General features: G+C 31.1%; 1 protein-coding gene across 1 annotated transcript in view; it reads right to left on the bottom strand.

The window, feature by feature from the left end:
• Positions 1-13,082, bottom strand: part of LOC133330772 (potassium voltage-gated channel protein eag) — a 113,736-nt gene that overhangs the window by 57,523 nt on the left and 43,131 nt on the right. Inside the window, exon 3 of the mRNA XM_061539181.1 lies at positions 10,628-10,740. Coding sequence (XP_061395165.1) covers positions 10,628-10,740 — 113 coding nt within the window. The remainder of the gene's footprint in view (positions 1-10,627; positions 10,741-13,082) is intronic.

Genomic DNA, 13,082 nt, shown 5'->3' with positions numbered 1-13,082 from the left:
TAAGGACCTTTGGGGTCTATCCTTAGGCGTGGATTTTTTTAAAAAAATATTTTTAAGGATCTTTAGGGTCCATCCTTGGCGTGGACTTAAAAAAAAAACAAATATTTTTAAGGACCTTTAGGGTCCATCCTTGGCGTGGACTTTAAAAAAAAAAAATATTTTTAAGGACCTTTAGGGTCTATCGTTAGGCGCGGATTTTTTCAAAAATGTTTTTAAGGACCTTTAGGGTCTATCCTTAGGCGAGGATTTTCAAAAAAATATTTTTATGGTCTATCCTTAGGCGTGGATTTTTTAAAAAACATATTTATAAGGACCTTTAGGGTCTATCCATAGGCGTGGATTTTTTAAAAAAATATTTTTTTAAAAAAATATTTTTTTTTTTAAAAAAATATTTTTAAGGACCTATCCTTTAGCGTGGATTAAAAAAATCCATGGTCTAACTTTAGGCGTGGATTTAAAAAAAAGTCATGGGTTAACCTTAGGCGTGGATTTTAAAAAAAATCATGGTCCTAAGCGTGGATTTTTAAAAAAAAATATTTTTAAGGACCTTTAAGGTCTATCCTTTGGCGTGGATTTTTAAAAAAATCATGGTCTAACCTTAGGCGTGGATTTTTTTTAAAAATATGTTTAAAAACCTTTAGGGTCTATCCTTAGGCGTGGATTTTTAAAAAAAAAAATATGTTTAAGGACCTTTAGCGTCTCCTTAGGCGTGGATTTTATAAAAAAAATTGTTTAAGGGCATTTAGGGTCAAACCTTATCCTTAGGCATGGTTTAAAAAAAAATTAAGGGCCTTTAGGGTCTATCCTTTGGCGTGGATTTTATAAAAAATTGTTTTAGGACTTTTAGGGTCCATCCTTAGGCGTGGATTTAAAAAAAATATATTTTAAGGACCTTTAGGGTCTAATCTTAGGCGCGGATTTAAAAAAAATAGTTTTAAGAACCTTTAGGGTCTATTTATAAATAATGGATTTTATAAAGAATATTTTTCATGGCCTACTTTTAGGCGTGGATTTTTAAAACAAATAGTTTTCATGGCCTACCCTTAGGCGTGGATTTTTCAAAAAAAAAATTTTTTTTCATGGCCTACCCTTAGGCGTGGATTTTTTAAACAAATATTTTTCATGGCCTATCCTTAGGCGTGGATTTTGTAAAGAATATTTTTCATGACCTATCCTTTCCCAAAACCCCAATTTACCCATTGTCCAAAATATGTTCTTAATTAACCTTCACATTTGATTACCGAGAAAAAAAAATTTTTCAAAACTAATTAATATTTGCATATTAAATTGATTTGTATTGAATGCTTTAATAACCCATGTTTTACGAATATACATAACATGTAATTGTTCTTGTTGTTGTTGCTGTTTTTGTTATTGCTGCATACATCTCTACATAAAATTTACAAACGAAAACATGGTAAATATTTTAACATTTGGCAATTACTTGTTAATTAGTATCGTAAAAATGCATTACAACAACGTTTATTAACCACTGGAGCAAAACAATTTTTGGAAATTGAATATGGCACAAAAACAAAAAAAGAATTTAAATTGAATTGAATATTGGAATTTTAAAATAATATGAAATTTAATTGGAATTTTTAAATAATTTTTATTTAGCTTAAATATTTTACCCTTTCACTCACGTTTGAGAGTGGTGATGTCTATGGAGAAAATATTCTACACAAAATTTCACTATAAGTTTCCAAACTAAATATTTGTCTATCTATAACAGGTATCTTCAAAAAATCGCCCTCAAAAGAGTTGAATAATATCCCATTATTTTATTGATGATTTGTTTGTCTATTTTTCAATGTGAAGCCAGTTTTACCCCTACCCTACCTTTTAAGTGGAGAGATGTCAATGGAGCAAAATTTTCTATACAAAATTATAACATAAGTCTCCTCACAAGATAAATCAGTAAGGGCTACGTACCTTGGTCAAATATCGGTCCAAAGTTGGTAAGAAAAAATCCCACTTTTTTGGAAATTGAAAATTTTGGCTCAATTTTTGATTTTGGGCCAAATTTGCCGCAAAGACTTTATTTCAGCGGGAGGATACTAATGAAAAAAAATCTACACAAAATTCCAGCCTAAGTCTCCAAAGAAAATATACTTCTATCTATTACGGGTATCTCCAAAAATCGCCTTCAAAAAAGTAGAATAATTCCCCTATTTTTGATTTTTATTGGCAATTTCCAATGGGAAGTCAATTTTACCCCCTCCCCTATCTTTTGAGGGATGGATGTCAAAGGAGAAACTATTCTACACAACATTTTAACATAAGTCTCCTCACAAGACAAATCTGTGCCGATCCCATACCTTGGTCGAATATTGGTCCAATGTTGGTAAGAAAAAAAATCAACGTTTTGGAATGTGAACAATTTTGCTCAATTGTTGATTTTGGGACAAATTTGCAGCATAGACTTCATATTAGCGGGATGGTGCCAATGAAAGAAATATTCTACACAAAATTTCACTGTGGGTCTCCAAATACTATATTTTTCTACCTCTATTATGTACCTATAAAAAATCACCCTGAAAGAGGGGTACAATGAGGTAATATTTAATTGGTGGTTTTTATTGGTTAATTTTCAATGGGAAGACAAATGTACCCCTTACCGTCACTTTTGGGGGGTGGGATGCCAATGGGAAATTATTCCACACAACATTTTAAGATAATTCTTCCCACAAAACAAATCTGTACCGACCAAGTATTTTGGACAAATATCGGTCCCAAGTTGGCCATTGAGAGGCAATAATTTGGAATTTGAAACATTTTTGGCTGATTTTTGATTTTGTTCCAATTTTGATACCAAAACTGGATTTTAAGGGGATAATGCCAATGAAGGAAATATTCTACACAAAATTTCACATGGGGTCTCCAAAGAAAATATATTTCTACCTCTAATGTGTACCTATAAAAAATCGCCCTGAAAGAGTGTTATAATGACTTGATATATTATTTTTGGCTTTGATTGGCAAATTTCCAATGGGAAACCAAATTTATCACACACCCTCAGTTTAAGTGGATTAATGTTAACGTAGAAAATATTCTACATAACATTTTAGCATAAGTCTCCTCACAAGAGAAATCTCTACCGACCATGTACTTCGGTCAAATATCGGTCCCAATTTGGCTATTGAAAGGCAATATTTTGGAATTTGAACAATTTTGCTCAATTGTTTATTTTGGGACAAATTTGCATCGTAGGCTTCATTTCAGCGGGATGATACCAATGGAAAAAAATTTCTCTACAATATTTCGCTATAAGTCTCCAAAGAAAAATTTTTCTAACTATAACGGGTATCTTCAAAAATCGCTTTCAAAAAAGTAGATTGTTCTCCCATATTTTATTGTTGATATTTATTGGCAATTTCCAATGGGAAGCCAATTTTACCCCCTCCCCTACCTTTTGAGGGGTGGATGTCAATGAAGAAAATATTCTACACAAAATAATTTTAATATAAGTCTCCTCACAAGACAAATCAGTATGGGCCACGTACCTTGGTCATATATTGGACCTAGTTGGCTATTTAAAGGCAATATTTTGGAATTTGAACATTTTTGACAATTTTTGATATCGAGCCAAATTAGCCTCAAATCCTTGATTTTAGCGGGATTATGCAAATGAAAAAAATATTCTACACAAAATTTCACTATGGGTCTCCAAAGAAATTATATTTTTAGCTATAACGTGTATCTCCGAAAATTGCCTTTAAAAGAGTAGAATAATACCCCAATATGTTATTGTTGATTTTTTGTTTATTTTTCAGTAGGAAGCCAATTTTACCGCCTTCCCTACCTTTTGAGAGGAGGGATGGCATTGGAGAAAATATTCTAAACAACATTTTAACATAAGTCTCTTCACAAGACAAATCTATATGGACCACGTACGATGATCAAATAGTCCTAAGTTGGTTATAAAAAATCCATTTGGAATCATTTTGGAATATGAAAATTTTTACTCAATTTTTGATATCGAGCCAAATTAGCCACAAAGACTTCATTATAGTGGGATGATGCCAATGAAAAAAATATTCTACACAAAATTTCACTATGGGTCTCCAAAGAAAATATATTTCTATCCATAAAGTGTATCTCCAAAAACCGCCTTCAAATGTGTAGAAAAATACCCCAATATTTTATAGGTGATTTCCTTTTCTAATTCCCAATTGGAAGCCAAATTTACCCTTACCCTCACATTTGAGGGGATGGATGTCAATGGAGAAAATATTCTACACAAAATTTTAACATAAGTCTCCTCACAAGACAAATCAGTATGGGCCACGTACCTTGGTCAAATATCGGACCTAAGTTGGCTATTTAAAGGCAATATTTTGGAATTTGAAACATTTTTGGTCAATTTTTGATTTCGAGCCAAATTTGATAACAAAACTTCATTCTAGCTGGATGATGCCAATGAAGGAAATACTCTACACAAAATTTCACAAGGGGTCTCCAAAGAAAATATATATCCAGCTGTCACATGTATCTATTAAAAATTGCTATTGAAATGCTATAATACCCAACTATTTTATTCGTGTCATTTTTTTGGTCTAATTTCCAATTGGAAGCCAAATTTACCCCTTATCCTCCCTTTAGAGGGGGGAGATTCTACAAAAAATATTCTACACAAAATTTTAACATAAGTCTCCTCACAAGAAAAATCTGTAGCGACCACATACCTTTGTCGAATATCGGTCCTAAGTTGATAAGAAGAAATCAACGTTTTGGAATTTGAACATTTTTGCTCCATTGTTGATTTTAAGCCAAATTTGATAACAAAACATCATTCTAGCTGGCCGATGTCAATGAAAAAAATATTCTACACAAAATTTCACTATGGGTCTCCAAAGAAAATATGTTTCCATCCATAACGTGTATCTCCAATAATCGCCTTCAAATGTGTAGAAAAATACCCCAATATTTTATAGGTGATTTTATTTTCTAATTCCCAATTGGAAACCAATTTTACCCCTTATCTTCCCTTTTGTGGGGGGAGGTGTCAATGAAAAAAATATTCTACACGAAATTTCACCATAAGTCTCCAAACAAAGAAAAGCTCTAACGGCAATCGATAACCCCATATTGGTGACTGCAAATAAGGAATATAAAACCTCTTGTTCGGCTGTTTTTATTCCAACCCCCAATATTTATTATTTTATTAATTTTTATAAACTATTTGTGATTTCAATTTCTATATCAGATAATAAAACATACTTTTAGGAGCTATCATAATTTTCCCTTCAATTTAATCCTAATTCAAAATCCCACTTTTTTCATTTCCATCTCTTTGTAGAAAAAAATCCCTTCATCTATGGTGTGTTAAACAATGTCAAAAGTGATAGCATACTTTAAGGCGCTGTATTGTGTGTGTCTCTCTGTCTGCTCTTATATTCAATTCATTAATTCGTTTTAAATTCTAACCCGTTTTTTTTGGTATTCTTTTTGTTTTTCTTTGTATTCTGGCGTTGGTGTTCTGTGTCAATTCTTGTGTGCTTGTTCTTATTTCACTTCGTTACATTGTTAACAAAGAAAAAAAGTCCTTTTGTTTTGTTTGAGTTTTTTTGTTTTGTTTTTTTAAGTTCCAACAAATCTTTTGAGTTGTTTTCTTGGTGCAAAGGCGCTTGAGGGTGAGTGGGGCGCACAGGAGGTTTGGTTTGCAATTTCTTCTGTTGCATATGTGCCCAAGTATAGTTAAAGAATGACGTTTGACGTCATCGCATGGTTAGAAAGGGAAAACAGAGAACAAAATAAAATAAAAATTTTAAGGACTGCCATGAGTTCGGATAGGGCCAGGGGAAACAATTTTCTAAAGGGGTTTTTTTCTGAAGACCTTAAAATTTTGAACACTTGTATTAGGGTAACCAATATTTCTATCATTTGAAAATAAGTCAACATAAGGCATTTTGAAAATATTTGTTTTCCAAATTTTTGTTAGTTAGTCCCTTTTGCATTGTAGCATAACTCAAACATATTTTTTCCTCTTAAACTAGTTTTCACCATTTTCCCCATTGTTTTAAATTTAGTTATCGTTTTTTTTTTTATTTTCCCATAAACTTTTCATTCTCCATTTTGTGTGTGTGTGTCTTTTTTGCTTCATCACTCTTAAGTTCTCAAGTTTCATTGGCATTTTGTTTTGTTCTACACTTCGTGTTTTTTTACTTCTTTTGTGGATTTGTTTTTTTTTGTTCATTGGTTGGTGTTGTTTTTTTTTTTTTTGGAATTTGTTAGTTGATATGTTTTTTTAAGTTGGTCGGGATATGTTGATGTTTCGAGTTTTAATACACTGCGGCGTTGGGTAAAAGGGTTATCATGAAAAGTGTTATCGATAACGGTTATAAAATAACAAATATTTATCGATAATTTGGGTTCTAAAACAAATTATCGACAATTCGCACACGATATATGGTGTTATCGATCAATTTGGTATAGAGAAAATATGTTATCGATATTTTTTCTATATAAAAAAATCAAAATCAGAAATTTTTTATAAAGAAAAGTTATAATTGACAATTTCCATACAGAAAATTTATTATCAATAATTTTTCTTTGCAGAGTAGTTCTTATCGACAATTATTTTATACAAAACAGTTAGTATCGATAACCTTTCTCTAGGGAAAGTATATTATCGATAACTTTTCTATAAAGAAACTTCATTATCGAAAACTTTTCTAAAGAGAAAAGTTATAACCTATAACTTTTCTATGCGGAAAAAATATTATCGATAACTTTTCTATAGAAAAAAGTTCTTATAGATTTTTCTATGCAAAAAAGTTATTATCGATAATTTTTTTATATAGAAAATTAATTATCGATAACTTTTCTATAGTGAAAATTTTTTATCGATAATTTTTCTATAGAAAAAAATTATCGATAAATTTTCTATAGAGAAAAATTATCGATAAATTTTCTATGAGAAAAATTATTGATAAATTTTCTATAGAGAAAAATTATTATCGATAACTTTTCTATAAAGAAAAGTTATTTTCGATAAATTTTCGATTACTTTATTTAATTATAGATAACTTTACTATAAGGAAATAATAATTTTTAATTTTTTATTTTTAATTAATAATTTTTCTATGCAAAGAAACTATTTGCTATAACTTTTCTATGAAAAGAACTACTATCGATAACTTCTCTATAGAGAAATGTTATAATCGATAAAATTTGTATACAAAAATGTAATAATCGATAACTTTTCTATAGAGAAAATTTATTTTCGATAACTTTTCCATGCAAAAAAGTTATTATCGATAACATTTCTGTGCAGAAACGTTATTATCGATAAATTTTCTATAGATATAACTTGTCTATGCAGAAATGTTATTATCGATCATTTTTCTATAGAGAAAAGTTAATATCGATAACTTTTCTATTGAGAAAAGTCATTATCGATAATTTTTCTATCATTAAATAGTGTTGTCGATAATTTTTTGTTGGAGTAAACAGTTTGCAAAAACTTTTGTGTGCAGGAAATTTATTATCGAAAATTTTTCATACAAAATTTTTATTATCGATAAATTTTCTTGAGGAAAAATGTGTTATCGATAATTTGTCTATCCTGAAACTATTTAACTTTAACAGTTTTATAGCCGTTCTTTATAATAAACATTTTATCGATATTTATTATGTACAAAATAATTGTTATCGATTACTTTTCTGCTCAATAATTGTGTTACGATCACTTTTCTATACAAAAATTGTGTTATCGATAACTTTTCTATATGGAAATTGTGTTGTCGATCATTTTTCGTCACAGCAATTGTGTTATCGATAACTATTCTTTATAAAAAATATGTTATCGACAATTTAAATATTTTTATCGATAACATTTTGGCCCTATATAATTGTTGTCCATATTTTTTCTTTACATTCAATGTATTATCGATAACTTTTCTGAGCTGAAATTGTGTTATCGATAATTTCTCATCACAAAATTTTGGTTATCGATAATTTTTTTTTGCAATGATAATATGATCATAATGATAGATAATTTCAATATTTTTATCGATCATTTTTAAAACAAGCAATGAGTTATCGATAGCTTTTCGTAACAGTATTTGTGCTGTTGATATTTTTTCCTTATCGAAATTGTGTTATTGGTAATATATATTTACAGAAAATATTTTATAGACACATTCAATATTGTTATCGACATTTTTCGGAGCAAAATATTGAGTTATCGATAATTTTTCTTTAAAAACTATGTTATCGATGATTTTTCTTCTCAAAAATTATATTATCGTTAATATTTTTGTAAAAGAAAAGTGTTATCGAAACTTTTGTCATTGTTATCGAAATTTTTTGAAACAAAACAATGAGTTATCGATAATTTTTCTTTACAGAAATTATGTTATTGATATTTATTCTTCGCGGAAATTACGTTATCGATAACTTTTCTTTAAAAGGATTATGTTGTCGACACTTCTAGTATGTTATTGACATTTTTTTGGAAACTGTGTTATCGGCCACTTTTCTTTTAAAAATTGTGTTATCAATAACTTTTCTTTAAAAGGAAATATGTAATCGACACTTACAGTATTCTTATCGATACTTACATCATTGTTATCGACACTTACAGTATTGTTGGTAACACAACACTGTGATTTATCGATATATTTTCTTTGCGGAAACTGTGTTATCGAGATTTTTCTTCTCAAAAATTGTGTTATCGATAACATTTCTTTAAAAGTAATAAGTTATCGACACTTCTAGCATTGTAATCGAATTTTTTTTGGAACAATACACTTAGTTATCGATAAGTTTTCTTCACAGAAACTGAGTTATCGATCATTTTTCTTCTCAGAAATTGTGTTATCGATAAATTTTCCTTAAAATAAATGTGTTACTGTCACTTCTAGTATTGTTATCGAAATTTTGGGGACGAACACATTGAGTTATCGATCATTTTTCTTCACAGAAACTGAGTTATCGATCATTTTTCTTCTCAGAAATTGTGTTATCGATAATTATTCTTCCAAAAAATATGTTATCGATACTATAAGCATTGTTATCGATATGTTTTCGGAACAAACCCGTGAGTTATCGGTAATTTTTCTTTACAGAAATCATGTTATCGGAAAATTTGTCTTCATGGAAATTAGGTTATCGATAAATTTTCTTTAAAATAAATGTGTTATCGGCAATTTTAATTATGTTATCGAAAGATTTTCGATAATTTTTCTTCGGAAAAATTGAGTTATCGATAATTTTTCTTCGGAAAAATTGTGTTATCGATAATTTTTCTTCGGAAAAATTGTGTTATCGATAATTTTTCTTTGCGGAAATTGCATTATCGAGCAGTTTTCTGTAAAAACTAAATTTTACCGACAATTTTAGTATTATCGATCGATAATTTTTTTTTTTAAAAAAAGTTGATTAATGATCAATTTTTTCTACAAAAAGTTTATTATCGAAAATTTTTTCCACGTTTCATTTTTCCACCGTATTGCTTTTGTTTTCATGTAAAATGTGCCAGTGTTAGTTGGAGATCTGAATAACCATAAAAATAAATTGCTTGTGCACATTTTTATGTTATGCTGCAATTTTACAAAATCCACATGAGCACATTCACACATACATACATATTTTAAGGAATATATAAAGATACACAAAGACACACACACAAACACACACATTCAGACAAATAGAGTTATACTGTTGACTGAGTTAAGACTTGAGCACATTTGGTGGGAATGTGTGCTGGCATTAATGTTTTCGAAACAGTGGGACAGTGGGGAGGGCAGATTTTAGGGGAGAAAGAGAGAGGGGAGTAATTTTTGAAATTCTTTGGAGGAGAAAATTTTGTGGACTTGGAAGGAAAATCTTGATTTGACTTCGAGAACTTAGTTGAAATTTTTGTAATTTTTAAATATTTTTTAAAGAGAAATTTCATCTTTTTTAGCCCACTGTGCTTCAACTACTTTATGCACTGCAACATTTTGCTGTTGCATATTCAAGTATTTGCACAAACAATTTATAAGCCAACCCCGACCACCAAAGGCTCCATTTGCAAAATACACCCTTTTGCTTTTACACTGCCTTTGATGGCTTTAATATGTCCCATATGGCCGGGTGGGAATGCTAAATGTGGGGACTTTTAAAATCCCCCCATAACCTTCAGTGGCAGTTGCAGCAGCAGCACCAGGAGAGCCGAACGTCGCTCCAAATCCCCTTGTCAAAGTAGTGTAAAGCAGTTGGAATACATTAGATATTTGTTGAGCATTTTACAATCCTTCCCATGGTCTCAGGTGTTTGGCAGAGATTAGCGCAGAGAGAGAGAGAGAGATGGAGAGAGGTACTGGCAAATTATGACGAAGGACGGAGGGTAAGCCGTGGTGGAAAAGCCACTAAAAGTAGGTTTATGGACAAAGCATTTACTAGGATTTATACAGAGGGTCCAAGCCTTTTATGTGTAACAAATTGTTTCGCCCAACAAAGCTGATAAATTATGTTCCAACCAGAGGCAAGAGAGAGAGAGGGAGTAATATATATATCCTACTGGATTTTAATATTTAAAAAAATAATTTTTAGAGGGTCATTTTTTCTTAGCAGAATTACCAAACCAAAATTAGGGACTTAATAAAAAAGGGTTTTACAAAATTATGCCATAACTTACTATTCTTCTTGTAGAGCAATATTTCAAATTGATCCTGTTGCTGGTTTTCCAGTGTGTACTCCAAGCGGGCCACTGTTTCCTTGTCTGTCAGCTCGCCATACATAAAGCCGCATCTGTAAATGACAATGAAGAGAACAATAACAGCAAACAATAAATCAATAAAAATTACTCGGGAGCTCATTAAAATTTTTTTAATTACATGCACAGTTCCAGAACAAAAAAACCAGTAAGAAGAGTAGTAAGGTCGGACTGGGCCGACTATATGATACCCTTCACCACTTTGGGTATAATCTTCATTATAGACTTTTTATAGATTTTTCATCATTATAGACTCAATTTAAGACGCTATGCCAAATTTAGGGACTTTGGCGCAGAATTTATCTTAAATCGGACGAAAATATATATGGGAGCTATATCTAAATCTGGATTTAGATATAGATCCGATTTTCACGAAACTCAGCACACACCATTCTAGACCTAATTCCTTAAGCTATACCAAATTTCGTGCAAATCGAAAGATATATAGGGACATCGGTGCACAATTTACATAAAATCGGACGTAACTATATATGGGAGCTATATCTAAATCTGAACCGATTTTCAAGAAACTTGGCAGACATCATTACAGACTCAATTTAGTAAGATATGCCAAATTTCGTGCAAATCGAAAGATCTTTTGGGACTTTGGTCCGCCATTTACCTCAAATCGGACGAAAATATATATGGGAGCTATATCTAAATCTGAACCGATTTTCACGAAACTCAGCACACACCACTCTAGACCTAATTCATTAAGCTGTGTCAAATTTCGTGCAAATCGAGAGATATTTAGAGATTTTGGCGCACCATTTACCTTAAATCGGACGAAACTATATATGGGAGCTATATCTAAATTTGAACCGATTTTCATGAAACTTGGTATACATCATTCTAGGCTCAAATCAGTGCGCTGTGCCAAATTTCGTGCAAATCGGGAGATATATAGGAAGTTTTATGCCCCGTTTACCTTAAATCGGACGAAAATATATATGGGAGCTATATCTAAATCTGAACCGATTTTCACGAAACTCAGCAAACATCATTAAAGACTTAATTTATTACGCTATGCTAAATTTCGTGCAAATCAAAAGATATATAGGGGCTCTGGCGCACTATTTACCTTTAATCGGACGAATATATATATATATATATATATATATATATATATGGGAGCTATATCGAAATTTGAATCGATTTTCACGAAACTCAGCACACATCATTATAGACTCAATTGAGTACGCTATGCCAAATTTCATGCAAATTGAGAGATGTATAGGGACATTGGTGCACCATTTACCTTAAATCGGACGAAAATATATATGAGAGCTATAGCTAAATCTGAACAGATTTTCACGAAACTTAGCACACATCATTAAAGACTTAATTTAGTACGCTATGCTAAATTTCGTGCAAATCGAAAGATATTTTGGGACATTGGTGCAACATTTACCTAAAATCTGACAAAACTATATATGGGAGCTATATCTAAATCTGAACCGATTTTCACGAAACTCAGCACACATCATTATAGACTTCATTTAGTATGCTATGCCAAATGGTAAATGGTGCACTTTCGTGCACCATTTACATTAAATCAGACGAAAATATATATGGGAGCTATATATAAATCTGACCCGATTTTCTTGAAACTTGATACACGTCATTGTAGAGTCAATTCAGTACACTATGCTAAATTTCGTGCGAATCGAAAGATATATAGGGACTTTGGTGTCCCATTTACCTTAAATCGGACGAAATTCACGCGCGGATTTTTTAAAAATATTTTTATAGACTTAGGTGTGGATTTTCTAAAAGGTCCTTTAATAAGGCGTGGGTTTTTAAAAAGGTCAAGGTTTTAAAAAGGACAATGCGTGGATTTTTTAAAAGGTCCTTTAACAATGCGTGGATTTTTTAAAAGGTCCTTAAACAAGGCGTGGATTTTTTAAAAGGTCCTTTAACAAGGCGTGGATTTTTTAAAAGGTCCTTTAACAAGGCGTGGATTTTTTAAAAGGTCCTTTAACAAGGCGTGGATTTTTTAAAAGGACCTTTAACAAGGTGTGGATTTTTTAAAAAGTCCTTTAACAAGGCGTGGATTTTTTAAAAGGTCCTTAAACAAGGCGTGGATTTTTTAAAAGGTCCTTTAACAAAGCGTGGATTCTTTTAAGGACCTTTAACAGGGCTTGGATTCTTTTAAGGACCTTTAACAAGGCGTGGATTCTTTTAAGGACCTTTAACAAGGTTTGCAACGCCGCGAAATATTGGTTTTAGACCCACCTTTTTCAAGGCGTAACCTCAAAAAAATATATATATTTTCTTCAAAATTAAAAAAAAAAACAACTGCTAGTCATGCAAAACAAAAATCGCAAAAAGCATCACGAAACCTAACGAACAATGCAATAAAATGTCTACCTATAAT

The sequence above is a fragment of the Musca vetustissima genome, unplaced genomic scaffold (assembly GCF_032173495.1).
Source record: "Musca vetustissima isolate MV318-11 ecotype Yass unplaced genomic scaffold, APGP_CSIRO_Mvet_v1 utg3081, whole genome shotgun sequence".
Taxonomy (NCBI): Eukaryota; Metazoa; Arthropoda; class Insecta; order Diptera; family Muscidae; genus Musca; species Musca vetustissima.
Note: the sequence above shows the minus strand (reverse complement) of the source record. Positions and strands in the feature narration are given on the sequence as shown.